General features: G+C 38.7%; 1 protein-coding gene across 1 annotated transcript in view; it reads left to right on the forward strand.

Annotated features, from left to right (window-relative positions):
* The window catches only part of ZNF268 (zinc finger protein 268), a 37,946-nt gene extending 19,922 nt beyond the window's left edge, over positions 1-18,024 (forward strand). Inside the window, exons 4-6 of the mRNA XM_082852623.1 lie at positions 6,726-6,852; positions 7,147-7,233; positions 13,633-18,024. Coding sequence (XP_082708749.1) covers positions 6,726-6,852; positions 7,147-7,233; positions 13,633-16,109 — 2,691 coding nt within the window. The 3' untranslated portion in view covers positions 16,110-18,024. The remainder of the gene's footprint in view (positions 1-6,725; positions 6,853-7,146; positions 7,234-13,632) is intronic.
* Positions 18,025-18,855: the final 831 nt, after the last annotated feature.

The raw sequence follows: 18,855 nt of genomic DNA on the forward strand, positions 1-18,855 counted from the left end.
GCAAGCGCCACTCTACTTTCTGTCTCTGATTTTGACTACGCTAGTTACCTCATATAAGTGGAATCATACAGTAATTGTCTTTTTGTGACTGGCTTATTTCCCTTGACATAATGTTCACAAGGTTCATCCTTGTTATAGCATACTGCGAATTTTCTTCCTTTTTAAAGCTGAATAATAATTTGTTGTATGTATATACCTCATTTTGCTTATCCATTCATCCATCCATGGACACTTGGATTGCTTTCATGTTTTAGCTACTGTGAATATTAACGTTGCTATGAACATGGATGTAGAAATATCTCTTTAAGACCCTGCTTTCACTTCCTTTGGGGATATACCCAGAGATGAAATTGCTGGACCATATGGTAATAATAATTTTTAATTTTTTGAGGAGCCACCAAACTGTTTTCCACAGCAGCTACACCATGTTGTATCCCCAACCAGCAGTGTACAAGTGTTCCCATTATTCCACATCCTTGCCAACCTTTGTTATTTTTATGGTTTTTGATAGCCATCCTAATGAGTGTGAGCAGAAACTCATTATAGTTTTTTTTTTTTAATTAATTTATTTGGCTGTGTTGGGTCTTCGCTGCTGCATGGGCTTTCTCTAGTTGTGATGAGTGGGGGTCACTCCTCATTGCAGTGCACGGGCTTCTCACTGCAGTGGCCTCTCTCGTTCAGAGAGTGGGCTCTAGGTGCGCGGGCTTCAGTAATTGTGGCACATGGGCTCAGTAGTTGTGGTTCCTGGGCTCTAGAACACAGGCTCAGTAGTTGTGGTGCACAGGCTTAGTTGCTCCGTGCCATGTGGGATCTTCCTGGCCCAGGGCTTGAACCTGTGTCCCCTGCATTGGCAGGCAGATTCTTAACCACTGCGCTGCCAGGGAAGTCCCTCATTGTAGTTTTGATTTGCATTTTTGTTATGATTAGTGATGTTCAGCATCTTCATGTGCTTATTGGCCATTTGTATATCTTCTTTGGGGAAATGTCTATTCAAGTCCTTTGATTACTTTTGAATAGGTTGTTTTTTGTTGAGTTTTAGTTCTTTATATACTCTAGATATTAATCCCTTATAAGATATATGACTTGCAGATATTTTCTCCCATTTTGGGAGTTGCCTTTTTACTATGTTGATGTTGTGTTTTGATGCAAAAATTTTTTTAATTTTCATGAAGTTCAATTGGTTGGTTTTTCTTTTGTTGCTTGTACCTTTTGTGTCATTTTCAAGAAATCATTGCCAAATCTAACATTGTGAAGCTTTTGCCCTATGTTTTCTTCTTATATAGTTTTAGGTCTTACATTTACGTCTTTGATCCATTCTGAGTTAATTTTTATGTAGTGTTAGATGAGGGTCCAACTTCATTTTTTTTTCATGTGGATATCCAGTTTTCCCAGTAGTATTTGTTGGAAAGACTTCCCCATAAATGGTCTTGGAACCATTGCCAAAAATCGTTTGACCATATATGCAGGGGGTTATTTCTGGGCTCTGTTCTATTCCATTGTCACCTTTATGTCAGTACCACATTGTTTTGATTACTGTAGCTTTGTAGTAAGTTTTTTTTAATGTTTATTTATTTATTTGGCTGCATTGGATCTTAGTTGCGGCATGCAGGATCTTCATTGTGACATGCAGGATCTTTTTGTTGTGGCATGCAGTCTTCTCCAGTTGCAGTGTACAGGCTTCTCTCTAGTTGTGGTGCACAGGCTCCAGAGTGTGCGGGCTCAGTAGTTGTGGTGTGCTGGCTTTGTTGCCCCACAGCATGTTGGATCTTAGTTCCCTGACCAGGGATCGAACCCTCATCCCCTGCATTGGAAGAAGGATTCTTAACCACTGCACCACCAGGGAAATCCTGTGTAGTAAGTTTTAAAATCAGGAAGTATGAGTCCTCCAGCTTTGTTCTTTTTCAAGATTGCTTTGGCTATTCAGGGTCCCTTGAGCTTCCATATGCATTTTAGGGTGGGTTTTTCTATTTTTGCAAAAAACATCGTCGGAATTTTATTAGGGATTGCATTGAATATGTAGATCACTTAGGGTAGTGTTAACATTTTAATATTAAGGAACATAGGGTATGTTTCTGTTTATTTATGTGTTCTTTAATTTCTTTCAGTAAGGTTTTCAGTTTTCATTCTACAAGTCATTTACCTCCTAGGTTCAGTTATTACTTTTTGATGATGCTATAAATGGAATCATTTTCATAATTTGCTTTTCAGATTGGTCATTGTTAGTGTATAGAAATGCACCTGATTTTGGTGTGTGACTTTGTATCCTGTTATTTGCTGAATTCATTTGTTCTAACTAGGTTGTGTGTGTGTGTGTAATCTTTAAGATTTTCTATATATAGGAAGACATTGTCCATGAACAGAGATAATTTTACTCCTTTTCTAATTTAGATGTCTTTTATTTCTTTTTCTTGCCCAATGGCTCTGGCAAGAACTTGAAGCACTATGTTGAATAGAAGTGGAGAAAGAAGGCATTCCTTTTTTTTAAAAAAAAAATATTTATTTATTTGGCTGCATCGGGTCTTAGTTGCAGCACATGGGATCTTTCATTGTGGCATGCAGCCTTCTCTCTAGTTGTGGTGTGTGGACTCTAGAGTGTGTGGGCTTAGTTACCCTGCAGCATGCAGGATCTTAGTTCCCTGAACAGGGATTGAACCCACGTCCCCTTCATTGGAAGGCAGATTCTTAACCACTGGACCACGAGGGAAGTCTTGAAAGCAGGCATCCTTGCCTCATTCCTGATCTTAGAAGAAAAGCTTTTAGTCTTTCATCATTGAGTATGATGTTCACTGTGTGTTTTTAAGATGTGGGTTTTATTATGTTGAAGTACTTTCCTTCTATTTCTACTTTGTTGAGTGTTTTGATTATGAAAGAGTGTTGAATTTTGTCAGATCCTTCAACTGAGGTAATCTGCATCGAGATAATCATTTTTTTAACTTCATTCTGTTAGTGTGATGTATTGCATTGAGCAATTTTCAAATGTTGAACCATCCTTGCATTCCGAAAATAAATCCCATTGGTCATGGTGTATGATCTTTTTAATAAGCTGTTGAATTTGATTTGCTATTATTTTGAAGATTTTTGCATCTATGTTCATGAGGAATATTAGTTTGTAGTTTTCTTACAGTGGCTTTGTCTGGATTTGGTATCAGAGCCTTAGGAAGTGTTCCCTCCTCTAGGTTTTTGGAAAAGCTTGAGAAAGATTGATGTTATTACTTCTTTAAATATTTGTTAAAATTCACCAGTGAAGCCTGGGCTTTTCTTCTTTGGGGGAAGATTTTTGATTACAGACCCAATCTCCTTACTAGTTATAGATCTGTTCAGATTTCCTATTTCTTTGTGATTTGATCTTAATAGAAACACAAATGGAATTCTTTCCTTTCAACTAAGTTATCCAATTTGTTGACATACAATTGTTCATAGTACTTGCCAATAATCATTTTTATTTTTGTAGAATCAGTACTAATTTCCACACTTTCATTCTTGATTTTAGTAATTCTAGTCTTCTCTCTTTTTTTTTTTTCCCCTCAGTCTAGCTACCTGAAGGTTTATCAAAATTTGTTTATCTTTTCAAAGAACTAAGCTCTGGTTTCATTGATTTTTTTTTTCTATTGTTTTTCTAGTTTCTATTTTGTTTGTATTCTAATCTTATTTCCTTCTTTTTGCTACCTTTGTGTTTAATTTGTTCTTTTTCTGTTTCCTTAAGTTGTAAAGTTAGATTATTGATTTGAGATGTTTCTTGTTTTAAATATGTTTGGTTTTTTTTTTTTTTGAAGATGTTGGGGATAGGAGTTTATTAATTAATTTATTTTTGCTGTGTTGGGTCTTCATTTCTGTGTGAGGGCTTTCTCTAGTTGTGGCAAGCAGGGGTCACTCTTCATCGCGGTTCACGGGCCTCTCACTATCGCGGTCTCTCTTGTTGCGGAGCACAGGCTCCAGACGCGCAGGCTCAGTAGTTGTGGCTCACGGGCCTAGTTGCTCCGCGGCATGTGGGATCCTCCCAGACCAGGACTCGAGCCCGTGTTCCCTGCATTAGCAGGCAGATTCTCAACCACTGTGCCACCAGGGAAGCCCCTAAATATGTGTTTTTAACTGTAAAATTTTCCGTTAACACTGCTTTTGCTGCATCCCAACAACTTTATGTTGTGTTTTGTTTTCATTCATGTCTAAGTATTTACTAATTTCCCTTTTGATTTGTTTGATCCATTGGTTGTTTAAGACCATGTTGTTTAATTCCCACAAATTTGTGAATTTTCCCTTTTTTTCTGCTGCTTTTAGTGATTTTTAACTTCATCCTATGTGTTCAGAGAAGATACTTTGTATGATATTTATCTTTTAAATCTACTGAGATTTAATTTGTGGCCTAACATATGGTCTGTCCTGGAAAATGTCTCATGTGTACTTGAGAAGAATGTATATTTTGTTCTTGGGTAGAATATTCTGTATATGTCTGTTAGAGGTAGTTTATTTAAATTGTTTCCTTACTTATTTTCTTTCTGATTGTTCTATGCATTATCGGGAGTGGGATATTGAAGTTTCCAACTATTATTATAAAACTATTTCTCCCTTCAATTATGTCAGTTTTTGTTTCATGTATTTTGATGATTTGTTATTAGGTGTAACTGTTTATAATTTTCTATCTTCTAGCTGTGCTGAAACTTTAATAATATGTAATTTCCTTCTTTGTCTCTTACAATCTTTTTGATTTGTCTGATGTTAGTATAGCCACCCCTGCTCTACTTCGGTTACTACTTGCATGGAATATCTTTATCCATCTTTTCACTTTTGATCTGTTTGTGTCTTTGGATCTAAAGTGAGTTTCTCATAGACAGCATATTTGAATCATGTTTCTTAATCCATTTTGCCAAACTCTGTCTTTTCACTGGAGAGTTTTATTGATTTACACTTACAGTAATTACTCATAAGGAGGGATTTATTTCTGTCATTTTGCTGTTTTCTTTATACCTTATAGCTTTTTGGTCCTTCAGTTCCTGCAATCACTGTCTTTTGTGATTAGTTGAATTTTTATAGTGAAATGTCTAAATTCCTTTCTCATTTGCTTTTTGTGTAAGTTTTATAACTATTTTCTTTGTGGTGGCCATGGGATTACATTTAACTTCCTAAAGTTATAGCATTCTGATTTGAATTTATACCAGCTTAACTTCAATAACATACAAACACTATGCTCTTTTACAGCTCTGTCCCACTGCTTTTGATTGCTGATGTCTCAGAGTTACATCTTTATACATTGTGTGCCCCGAAATGTAAACTAATAATTATTTCAAATGCATTTGTCTCTTATAATTATGTAGAGAATGAAATGTAGAGGCACAAATATACTACCATTATAATTACCCAGATATTTACCTTTATTCAGATCTTTATTTCTTCAAACAGCTTCAAAATATTGTCTAGTGTTCTTTTATTTCACATACATGACTCCCTTGAGCATCTCTTGACAAGCAGGTCTAGTGGTAGCAAACTACCTTTTGTTCTTCTGGGAATGTCTTCATTTCTACCTCACTTTTTACTTACTTAATTAATTTATTTTTGGCTGCGTTGGGTCTTCATTGATACATGTGGGCTTTCTCTAGTTCTGGCGAGTGGGATTTACTCTTCATTGCAGTGCACATGCTTCTCATTACTGTGGCTTCTCTTGTTGCAGAGCATGGGTTCTAGAGTGCAGGCTCAGTAGTTGGGGCCCACAGGCTTAGTTGCTCCTTGGCATGTGGGATCTTCCTGGGCCAGGGCTCGATCCCGTGCCCCCTGCATTGGCAGGTGGATTCTTAACCACGGCGCCACCAGGGAAGCCCTCTACCTCACTTTTGAAGCACAGTTTTGTCAGATACAGGATTCTTGGCTGGTAGTTTATTTTTCTTTTAGCTCTTTGAATATATGGGTTTATTGCCTTTTGGTCTCCAAAGGTTCTGATGAGAAATCTATTTATAATCTTACTGAGGAGCCCTTGTAGGAAACAAGTCATTGCTTTCTTGATGCTTTCAGGGTTCTCTCTTTGTCTATTGAAAATTTGAGCATGTGTGTTTCTTTGAGTTCATTGTTTTTGGAGTTTGTTTAGATTCTTGGATGTTTATATTCATGTCTTCATCAAATTTGGAATTTCATTTTCAAATTTGGTGTCCATTTTTGAAAATCTTAGCCATTCTAGATGTGTAATGGTGTCTCACTGTTTTAATTTGCAATTCCCTAATGATATATGATGTTGAGCATCTTCTCATATGCTGATTTACCATCGGTGTATCTTCATGTTCAGATCTGTCGCCCCACACCGTGGTTGCTACTTACAGCTGTTGCCTTTTTTATTTCACGAAATTTTAACGTCTTCTCTTCAGTGGTACCTCCTGGTGCATTCAGGCAGCATTGCTTGCTTCCCCCTTTGTGCCCATGTTCTCTGCATGTTCTTTTCTCGTAGCATCTTTGGCTGCCTGTTACATTTTTATGGGTTTAATCTTTGCTGTTCTCTGCAATGCTGAACACTTCTGTCTTTCATCCATTTTATATTACTTGCACCTAGTTGAATACCTGGCACATGGTATTCTTATATGCTGAAAGACAGGTTAACTGATTTAATGCATATTGATGGGATATTTTCAGTAAACGTTTGCTTTTCTCCCAAAGTAGAATGTAAATAATGGACACCGTTAGCAGCCTTTTGTTTACTACAAACTCAGTAAAATGATTTGCAATTGAATGGCGATATGCTGTTTCAGGGACCATTGTCATTCATGGATGTGTTTGTGGACTTTACCTGGGAGGAGTGGCAGCTGCTGGACCCAGCTCAGAAGCACCTGTATAGGAGTGTGATGTTGGAGAACTATAGCAACCTGGTGTCCCTGGGTAAGTACCACTTCCCTGAAAGGAGTGTGTGTCATCTCCAGGCTTCCCCTTCTTGGGTGCTGAAAGCTGGGGCACTTTCGTAAAATGCTTGGTGATTTGCAGCTTATATTTAGAGGCCAGATTTTCTTATTCTCCCTTTGGCATCAGAATCTGCTGGTTGAATGATGTTCACTTTGCCAAAGTGCAAAAGGGCAGCTTCATCATGCCGCCTCTAAACCGAGTCTTCCCCATTCTGCTGAATCCCATGGTCCTAGGCAGTTTTGGGCCAGGTTGTCTGTAATTTTCTATTCACAGGGTATCAACACACCAAACCGAATATCATTTTCCAGTTGGAACAAGAAGAGCTGTGGATGATGCAAATTCCAAGTGAGGGCCATATGGGTGAGTCGTCAGAACATTTAGATCTTTTCCTCCTTACTCAGAATTGGTGTGAGTTCTGATGGGATGTTCCTTTTGTGTTTGTACTTTTGGGTCATTTGTAACCATTGTCTCTTAGTTAATCTCCTCTGTGGCATTCTCAGCTTCCTTCTTACTGTCCCGTGGTGATAGATGCATTTCATTACGCATTTAAGCAAGCTTTTCCTCTTTACCTCTTTTCATGTGACTTTCACACCCCTTCTACTTTTTTTCTATTTTTCTAAAATTACTTACATTCATATTCAACACAGTTCCAATTTCCTTCTCCTTGAAACCTACGTGTTAGGAGATTCTGCCCTTTCTGCTTCTCCTGCCTAATGGCTTTGTCATCACTGTTCTTTCTGAGTGTATTCCTGCATCATTTGATAATATAATTTCTCCCGCCTGAAGCCTTTTCCCCACACCTTACTCAAGTGAACCCCATGGAACCCACTCTCACACTGCACGACACAGTGCTTATTCTCCTCATGCTTTACTGCCCTCGCATGCTCTTTCCTCTGAGTCCAAAGGGGTCTTTCTTGTATTCCCCACTTTCCTCGTATATTGTAAGTTTTAAAACTTCCACTCGGAAGATTTACGCTTTTTCTTTCTGTATTGGTGACTGACAGCCCCATCCCTCTTTCATCTGCCCTTTGGTACTGGGTTTGATTGTTCCACCGGGCATCTTCCCTGCGTGGGCCACTCCCTTGTCTCATTTTTCAGAAACTGGAATTGGAATGTCTCTTCTGCTGCCCCATAGCTGTATGATAACTTCTTCTCACCTTCCTGTTTGTTAGTTCTGCTGTGCTTCTGGTTCTTCTTCCTGGCACTGGGGTGTGAGCCTAAATATCCTTTTTATGCAGTTCTCGTCACTAGTCTTGCTATAATCTGTTAGTATTTTGGCCTTCAAAAATAAGTATTTTAAGGCCTCCATCTTCTCAATTCCCACCTCCTTCTCATTGGGAATGAGATAATTCCCAATATTATCTTTTTTTCTTTTTTTTATTGGGTATACCACACGGCTTATGGAATCTTAGTTCCCTGGCCAGGGATTGAACCCGGTCCCTTGTTAGTGAAAGCATGGTGTCCTAACCACTGGACCACCAGGGAATTCCATTATTTCATTTCTTGCTTATTCTACTTATTAGCCAAATTTATACCTTTTACTCTTTTTATACTGTAAGTTCATCCTGATGTTACTGTCAGATATATTTCCCTAAGCAACTATGTATTCCATCATAAGTGTGGCAGGATAAATCAACAGTTAATCTTTGTATTATTAGGATGGTTTCAGCTGCAATTTTTGATTAGTCCTAAATCAAACTATTTAGGCAGAAGTGATTTATTACCACACATCACAAAATGTCCTGATGTGGGACTGCTTGACTTACTAAATCCCCAAACGTCTATCTCTGCCTCGCCATTCTAACTATGTCAGTATTTCTCAGATTTCCTCCCCTGATGGTCACCAGATGCCTCTTACAGTTCCAGCCAACACCTGCAGATATACCAGTGGGCAGTGGAATAAGAAAGACTGTTTCTTCCCACATGGTCCTTTTAATTAGGCATTAAAATCTCTTTCAGGAAACCCCAGCAGACTTACCATGTTGAGCAGGCTAGATTTTTATCACATATCCCTGTGTAAAGAAGACTCTGGTGAGGGAAACGGGGCCATCACTGTCGGCTCAGCTATATCATGCTTCACTCTCGGCAGGGGTATGGAAGTGGGTCCCATTTTCCTAACTGCAGCACATGGCCTTACAAATGGAAGTAGGAAATAAGATCAGGTTTCTGCCAGCCAGGAAAAGGGCAGCAGAACGGCTGGGTAGGCAGCACTGTCCACCTCCATCTACCTCCCTGGTTAGGCATCATCCAGTCGCACCCTTCTTTCCATCCATTCATCTTCAAAAATATTCTGTCACCCCTCTTGTCATTCTTCTAGTATATTAATGCAAGTCTAGGATCCTCGTTTCTAATCAGACGTGGTGGTTCTTCATGGTCTGGTGATCTATAATTAAAGATAAGTTATCCACGTACAACCAGCCAGACAGGTAGAGTGGCAGAGAGAAGTACAGGGTGGGTACAACAGGAACCTCGTTCTGGGAGAGCAGCAGGAGTGGCACAACAGAGAAGCATTGGAACCCGGGCTGGGCAGGCTGTGCCGGGGCTTCCTGCTGTGGCCGTGGCCTGGTGAGCCCGGGTTCTGCTGGCTTAGCATGATTTCCTCTTCCATTGTCTTCTGTGGCTAAACTCAAGATGGGCCACAGCCAGTAATCATGTTTAATACAGTCTTGAATCATATTTAAATAATCTTTAATCTTGTGAATTCCTCTCTTCTACTCACTGGCTCTGGTATTCTGTCCTTATTTCTTGAATTCTTTGTGCTCTTCCTTGAGATACCAGCAATGATTAATTTCCCGCAATTATTGTTGTAAAGAAAATGCTCAACAGCAAATTCATTAGATTTCCTGGGAAATGAAGGAAGCCAGAGATGTGGGAACCAAGGGAAAATCAGCAGGAGTGTGGTGCCAGCAACAGAAGGATTGGAAGGGTGAAGTACAGAAACTGGCAGATTCAGTACCCATGAACTTTCAGAGTCTACAGGGACAACACTGACAGCCAAACATGAGCAAATATGATTTGAGGGCAAAGGTTAATTACTCACTGGCCTGTTTTCTTCTTGATGGAAACACTTCTGACTTTAAGACCATGTATTGGGTTGGCCAAAGGTTCATTCAGTTTTTTCCATAAGATGGCTCTAGTAGCACTTAGTTGTCTTTAACTTCATTTGAAACAGTTTTGTTAGATTGTATTGGGACAGCTGTTGTATCGGTGTGCATTAAAAAAAAAATTATCAAAATTGGTGAATTTTTGTGTAGCCATTTTAATATTGAAGATGGAAGAAAGCAACATTTTTGACCTATTATACTGTATTATTTCAAGAAAGGCAAAACTGCAACTGAAATGCAGAAAGGGATTTGTGCAGTATATGGAGAAGGGGCTGTGACTGATCTAACATGTCAAAAGTGGCTTGTGAAGTTTCCTGCTGAAGATTTCTCTCTGGATGATGCTCCACTGCCAGGTAGACCAGTTGAAGTTGACAGCAATCGAATTGAGACCTTAATTGAGGACAATTAATGTTATATCACAAGGGAGATAGCCGATATATGCAAAATCCAGATCCAAGTCAAGGGTTGAAAATCATTTGCACCAGCTTGATTATGTTAATTGCTTTGACGTTTGGGTTCCATGTAAGTTAAGCGAAGAAAACCTTCTTGATCATATTTTCAAATGCGATTCTCTACTTAAATGTAATGAAAACTTTCAGTTTTTAAGACGAATTGTGATGGGCAAATGAAAAGTGGATACTGTACAATAATGTGGAACGGAAGAGATCGTGGGGCAAGTGAAATGAACCACCACCAACCACACCAAAGGCTGGTCTTCATCCAAAGAAGATGATGTTGTGTATAAGGTGGGATTGGAAGGGAGTCCTCTATTATGAGCTGCTTCTGGAAAACCAAATGATTACTTCCAACAAGTACTCCTCCCAATTAGACCAACTCTAAGCAGCACTCGATAAAAAACATCCAGAATTACTCAACGGAAAACACATAATCTTCCATCAGGATAATGCAAGACCACATGTTTTTTTGATGACCAGGCAAAAACCGTTACAGCTTGGCTGGGAAGTTCTGATTCATCTACCATATTCACGAGACAATGCACCTTTGGATTTCCATTTATTTCAGTCTTTACAAAATTCTCTTAATGGAAAAAATTTTAATTCCCTGGAAGACTGTAAAAGGCACCTGGAACAGTTCTTTGCTCAAAAAGATAAAACCTTTTGGTAGGATGGAATTATGAAGTTGCCTGAAATATGGCAGAAGGTAGTGGAACAAAATGGTGAGGGCTTCCCAGGTGTTGCAGTGGTTGAGAGTCTGCCTGCTGATGCAGGGGACATGGGTTCGTGCCCCAGTTCGGGAAGGTCCCACATGCCACGGAGTGGCTGGGCCCATGAGCCATGGCCGCTGGGCCTGCGCGTCTGGAGCCTGTGCTCCGTAACGGGAGAGGCCACAACAGTGAGAGGCCTGCGTACCGCAAACAAAAAAGCCCAAAGTGGCTAATATGTTGTTCAGTAAAGTTCTTGGTGAAAATGGAAAATGTATCTTTTATGTTTACTTAAAAACCAAAGGAACTTTTTGGCCAACCCAGTAATAGCCAGTAATATTCCCTCCAAAGCCACTGTAACAGTCAAACATGCTCCTGTTCATTTCTCACTGCATGGGGGTGGGTACTGTCCCAGTTGGGAATTGATGTTTGGGAAAATATAATTTGGAGGTTGTGTACAAAATGAATAAGAGGGTTCAGATTTAAGATGTAGGGAAACCTGAAATGGGGTGTTAAGATCCTGTGATATTGCTGTCTTCAAACCTGACCTGCTTCTGTGTTCTCTTAATACCCTTTTCTGTCCATTGCCTTGGTCAGCAATAACTTTGGGACATCTAGGTCAACTCTACCCATTCTCTCTTCTGTTCAACCTCCAGATATTTCTGATTATGACTGAGGACTTAGTCTTGTGTCTAGTTCCCTATCCACTTTGTATTTCTGGAATTTGGTTGGGGGGTGGGAGTTTGGGTTGGGTTTATGTTTAAAAGCATTCTGGCCACCCTGCCCCGTCTGTTTTTCATTCCCCTCAGAGAAAACCAATTTCATCTCTTTAGCTCTTTCTTATGGTATTTACGTCCATGTTTTTCTAAATAACCAACTTATTCCCTTGCACCTTGATTTCCTCCTAATTACTTAGTGTGAAGGGTAAAGATTTAATTCTCTTTCATCCTCCTTCCCTCATACTCCCCATGATATACACACTGTCTCTTTCCATACCTCCATCATCCTAATCAAGCTGTTTCATACTTAGATCAGTCTTCAGTTTTTATATCTTTACGACCATGTAATTTCTGTTCACAGGTAAATCATGCAAGTGTACAATGGCTAGTTTTCGTTCATAAATCATTTTTTCTCTTGAGTTGTTTTACTTCCGTGCCCAGTTTTCTGTGTTATCATTAATGTATTTATAATTAATTTAACCCCAGACTCTTCTTCACATGTCTAAATATTCTTTTGGTACATTCAGCTAAATTAGTGATTCTGTCAATTTCATCTTCCTGGTGACATCACTCCCATGTCTTTTGACTTGCTCCAGTGTAAGCTGATTTTTCTCAAGACCTGGTTGTACAGTTTTTAACCTGGAATCTCCTTTCAGATTTTCTTTTCTATTTTTTTGTGTCATCTTTTTTCTTGGTTTGTTTTCATAGTAGTTTCCTGTGAAAGGAACACCTTTCATAGTAGCTTCCTGTGAAAGGGTGCATTTGATATAAAATTTGAGACATGTGCCGCTGAAAATGTTTATACTTCACTCCTGAATGCTCTGTTTTTTCTCTCCTAGCGATGCTAATGAGTAGTCAGATCCATTCTAAATTTTGACCCATTATATGAAACTTTTTTGGTTTTTCTGGAAGCTTTATTAGCTGCTGATTGTCAGCGTTCTGAAACATCTCGATGATGTTTCTTGTGAGTTTATTTTCATCTATTTCGGTATTCAGTGGAACTTTATTCCCAAGAAGACTGTAAACCAATCTGCAGTGGTTCTGCTCTTTCTCCTGAGCTTAGCACAGTGTTTGGCACATAATAGATATTTAACAATTATTCGTCGACTGAAGCTAATGCTCAGAGATCCTTTCCCACCTCTTTATATATATATATTTTTTAAATAAATAAATAAATAAATTTATTTATTTTTGGCTGCATTGCATCTTCATTTCTGCACATGGGCTTTCTCTAGTTGTGGCGAGCGGGGGCTACTCTTCCTTATGGTGCGCAGGCTTCTCATTGCAGTAGCTTCTCCTTTTGTGGAGCATGGGCTCTAGGTGCACAGGCTTCAGTAGTTGTGGCACATGGGCTTCAGTAGTTGTGGCTCGTGGGCTTAGTTGCTCTGCAGCATGTGGGATCTTCTTGGACCAGGGCTTGAACCCATGTCCCCTGCATTGGCAGGCGGATTCTTATCCACTGTGCCACCAGGGAAGACCCCACCTCTTTCTGTTTTGCTCATTTCTCTTTTGCTTTCTAAAGAAGGCATTTTGCAAAATTTTGTAACTCAAGACTACCTTTATTGTCAGTTCCCTTTGCCTCATACGTGTTTTGATTTGCTTTGTTTTCCCGAGTGCCCAGGAGTTTGGGTACATTTACACTTGAGATTTTATTTACATTCGGAACTGATATCTGAAACTAAGAAAAACCTCATGATATGGCATTTTTAAGGCAATTTTATGCTATACTAGGATCATGTTACTATTTATAACATATGAGTATTTTCATTTCTAGACGAAGTCTGGGAAATTGATGGTCATATGGAATGGCATAAGGAAAATCAAGGCAAGCTAAGAAGTATGTCAAAAGGCTATCAGTGTACTGCATTTGGAAAACTATGTCTTCTTAGTACAGATTATGTTTCTTCAAGACAAAAACTTCATAAATGTGTCACAAATGGAAAGAGTTTGAAATATAGTACAGATTTCGGTAATAATTTTTCCAGAAAGAATCCTAATGGGTTTCATGCACATAGGGAATCGTCCTTCCATTCTAAACATGAGCAAGCTGTTATTGGGATAAAATACTGTGAAAGTAATAAATCTGGAAAAACTGCCAACAGAAAGTCACAGCTCATATGCCAGCAAATACGTATGGGAGGAAAGCCCTTTGAATGCAGTTACTGTGGGAAGGCCTTCAGTAGCAAGTCATACCTTGTGGTGCATCAGCGAACTCATGCAAAAGAAAAACCCTACAAATGTAATGGATGTGGGAAAGACTTCAGCAGCAAGTCCTACCTCATTGTTCATCAGAGAACTCACACAGGAGAGAAACTACATGAATGCAGTGTTTGTCAGAAAACTTTCAGTTTCAATTCACAACTTGTTATACATCAGAGAATTCACACGCGGGAGAATCCCTATGAATGCTGTGAATGTGGGAAAGTCTTCAGTAGGAAAGACAAGCTTGTTTCACACCAGAGAACTCATTCAGGACAGAAACCCTATGGGTGTCATGACTGTGGGAAAGCTTTTGGTTTGAAATCACAACTCATTATACATCAAAGAATTCACACAGGGGAGAAACCCTATGAATGCAGTGATTGTCAGAAAGCTTTTAATACAAAGTCTAACCTCATGGTACATCAGAGAACCCACACAGGGGAGAAACCCTATGGTTGTAGTGAATGTGGGAAAGCCTTTACTTTCAAGTCACAGCTCATTGTACATCAGGGAGCACACACTGGGGTAAAACCCTATGCATGTAATCAGTGTGGAAAAGCGTTCAGTTTGAAGTCACAACTCATTGTACATCAGAGAAGTCACACAGGAGTGAAACCCTATGGATGCATTGAATGTGGGAAAGCTTTTAGGAGCAAGTCCTACCTCATCATACATATGAGGACTCACACAGGAGAGAAACCACATGAGTGCAGTGAATGCGGGAAATCCTTCAGTTTCAATTCACAACTTATTGTACATCAGAGAATTCACACGGGGGAGAATCCGTATGAATGCAGTGAATGTGGAAAAGCCTTCAGTCGGAAATACCAGCTCATTTCACACCAGAGAACTCATGCAGGGGAGAAGCCCTATGAATGCAGTGACTGTGGGAAAACTTTTGGTTTGAAGTCACAGCTCGTGATACATCAGAGAACTCATACAGGAGAGAAACCGTTTGAATGCAGTGAATGTCAGAAAGCCTTTAACACAAAGTCGAATCTTATTGTTCATCAGAGAACCCACACAGGAGAGAAACCCTATGGTTGTAGTGAATGTGGGAAATCCTTTACTTTCAAGTCACAGCTTATTGTACATCAGGGAGCACACACTGGGGTGAAACCCTATGGGTGTAATCAGTGTGGAAAAGCCTTCAGTTTGAAGTCACAGCTCATTGTACATCAGAGAAGTCACACAGGGTTGAAACCCTATGGATGCATTGAATGTGGGAAAGCTTTTAGGAGCAAGTCCTACCTCATCATACATATGAGGACTCACACAGGAGAGAAACCACATGAATGCAGTGAATGCGGGAAATCCTTCAGTTTCAATTCACAACTTATTGTACATCAGAGAATTCACACGGGGGAGAATCCGTATGAATGCAGTGAATGTGGGAAAGCCTTTAATAGAAAAGATCAACTCATCTCACATCAGCGAACTCATGCTGGGGAAAAACCTTATGGGTGCAGTGAGTGTGGGAAAGCCTTTAGTAGCAAGTCATACCTCATTATACACATGAGAACTCATTCTGGAGAGAAACCATATGAATGCCACAAATGCGGGAAAGCCTTCATTTGGAAGTCGCTACTCATTGTACACGAGCGCACTCATACAGGGGAAAACCCTTATAAATGCAGTCAATGTGAGAAGTCCTTCAGTGGAAAATTACGGCTCATTGTACATCAGAGAATGCACACAAGAGAGAAGCCCTATGAATGCAACGAATGTGAAAAAGCCTTCATTAGGAAGTCTCAGCTCATTGTACATCAGAGGACTCATTCAGGGGAGAAACCCTATGGATGCAGTGAATGTGGAAAAACCTTCTCTCAGAAATCAATTCTCAGTGCACATCAGAGGACTCATACAGGAGAGAAACCCTGTAAGTGCAGTGAATGTGGGAAGGCCTTTTGTTGGAAGTCACAGCTCATTATGCATCAGAGAACTCACACAGATGAGAAACATACTGGTGAAGTAAATGTAAGAAACTTTCTCTCAAAAGTCAAGTCACAGGAATTCCCAGAAAATTTGTACAGGAGAGAAACTCTGTAAATGGAATCATCTCATTGTACACCAGGTATATGTGGCATGTGGAACGCTGTTTTTTATACACACAAAAAATATCAGTACATGTGCACAAGGGACTCTATGAATTCAGTGAACCCTATGAAAGTTCTTAGCAGGAAGTCTTGTAAGTTTGTGCAGGTGAGGAACATTATGAATGAAATGAATGTCAGAAAGCCATTTTTTGATATGCTAACATCCACAAAGAGGAAATTCCATAATGCAAATGAATATAGAATACAGTCCTTTGAAATTCATAGTTTATTAAGAATTAGGATTTTAATGAGAGAAAACATAAATGAATGAATTGCAGGTATCATAAGCTCATACCTTGGAGAAACCATGCTATAAGTTAGGGAAATTCTTCATCTAGAAGGACAAACGTCTAGTAAAAAAAAAAAAGAAAAAAATATTTGAATGAATGAAGATCTATGAATATTTCAGATGGGGTAAAGCCTCAGCAGGAAGGTTTACTTACTATTATTTTGATTCATTTGGAAAAAAATAATTTCCTTTACAAATTAAGGGAAATTATGTTCCAAATGTTCCAAACTTTTAGGAAACGATTGGAGAAAGTATTCAACTATCAATGATAGGTATGTTCATAGTAGAACATAAAGATTTTTTAATCTGTGTAAATAAATGTAATAATCAGGATAAGAATAAGGATGACATCATAAGACCTGCAGGGATATTTAGGTGTTATCTTCGTTTCTGTACTATAAAATATGTTTTGTGTAGTTTTGCATATTCTTGTGAATGCCACATTTGGTAGATAAATTAGCTAGATGACAATACCATTTTCTAGGGGTTTATACTCTGCATAGAGACATTCTTATTTAAAAATACGACTTCTTACTAGAATAATATGGCATTAAAATGCATTTCCATACTTTAAACCTTTTATTTTGTACCCTTTGTAAATGGTCCTGAAAGCTACCTCTTTAGTTACATAATCAATATAGTGCAATATAGTTTCATGTGATTGTGTATCTGCAATCTGTTCTACCTTCTCTGGTTAGAACACCTTGATTTCCTTTAAGAGAATTCACAGTGTATGCAGTCATGATGGGATCATCATTCAAGGTGTCCTGCCAGGAGTTGGCTGAGATAGTTCAGAATATAAATTTTTAATGGACTCCTTAGTACAGAAAATCAAACTTAGCTTTTTTTCTCAGGTAGCATCTTACTGCTAGTATTAATTAGTTCCTTCTATATAGATTACACAGAATAGCTTTAGTTATTGTCCCTTTTTAATCCTAGTTCACTTCTCTGTTAATTTGAACTATCTTGTATCCTCTCAGTACATTTAAGTGATACCTTTAAGTGATGCTGCTGAAATGTGTATGTATAGCTATAGATTCAGGATGGTGAAAAGTCATTCTACCAGTTGCTTACTTACAAAGTCAGTTTTTTTCACAGCCTCACCAATTACCTTATGTGAATGAGCATTAATCTGAAAATTAGGTTACGCTATCTTGGAGGAATATGAGGATTCAAAACTGCAAATATTTCTGAAACACCCACTACTTTGTGCTCTTTACTTCAGTGGGGAATCCCATCTCTTACCCAAAGAAACTGCATCTTCCTTGAAGGACGCAGTCAATGATTTTTGAATCCCAAGTCCTTATGTGTTCAGCTCATTATTATTATCCAATGTCAATAGACCTGGGGTGAAGAATGATGATTTACAGAAGGGAAGAGAAGGCTTGCATAAGGCAAGAATTTCAGATATCTGCTACAGTCTATCCCATAAACCTGGAAAATATGAATATGTATTTTGTCATTGATGTTCCAAGGAAGATATATACACAAAATAAAGAATAAACACATATTCTGTTTCCTACTATCCAGGGTCAATTAGATTTCAAAGGTTCTGTATTGTGTGATGCAAATCCACATTCAGCCTCTCCCAGTAGAAGCCAGAGATGTCAGCATAATGTTGAAGGTATAAATCAAATACTGTGTGAAAGGATAATGATGGATTGGGTCTGATTTTAAATGAAATGGAAAATTTTCCAGATAAATGAAACTTAACAAAAATCAGTAGATGAGCAACCAGTAAAAAACAATAGGAAAGTTAATTGAATTTCTGGCTTGAAAATCTACCTAGTTCCTCTAACTCTGCCCCAGCCCCAGAAAAGAAAGAGGTTCCAGAGACTTTCAGTAATAGTTGATAATTTTCAGGAAAGTTAAAGGAAAGATAATTCTAACATTTTACAATATTTCACAGGAAGTAGACATTTTGGGGGGAAATGACAAAGTCATTTGTGAACATAGATTTAAAAATTCTAAATGGAATTATAGCAAAAATGCATCTAGTAATGTAGAGTTTTTATTTTTTTAAGTCATGACATTATTAAGTGTAGCAGACTGTTAGTAGTGAATCCAATATTTCTTTATTACCAGCAGTATCATTGTATTTTTCATAATGGTGATGTGCTCAGCTAAAAAGCTGCATTTTTCCATTCTTTTTGTAGCTAAGTGTGATCCTGCTGCTAATTCTGAGTAATGAAATGGACATAGAAGCTACCGAGAGGGATAATGGGAAGGTTTTTCAAAAGGAAAACAAGTGGGGAAAGCCCCCTAGTGTGCTTTCATCTTTTCTTTTTAATATGCAACATGCTGGATGTTTGCAGACTCAGCAGCCATCTTAGAGCCTGAATTCCTCTTGAGGGTGGAAGCTGTCTGCTTGAGTGCAGTAGAGAGATAAGAGTGATGTGGCTCTCTGGTA

This window comes from Leucopleurus acutus (assembly GCF_964270905.1).
Source record: "Leucopleurus acutus genome assembly, chromosome: 13".
Classification (NCBI taxonomy): domain Eukaryota; kingdom Metazoa; phylum Chordata; class Mammalia; order Artiodactyla; family Delphinidae; genus Leucopleurus; species Leucopleurus acutus.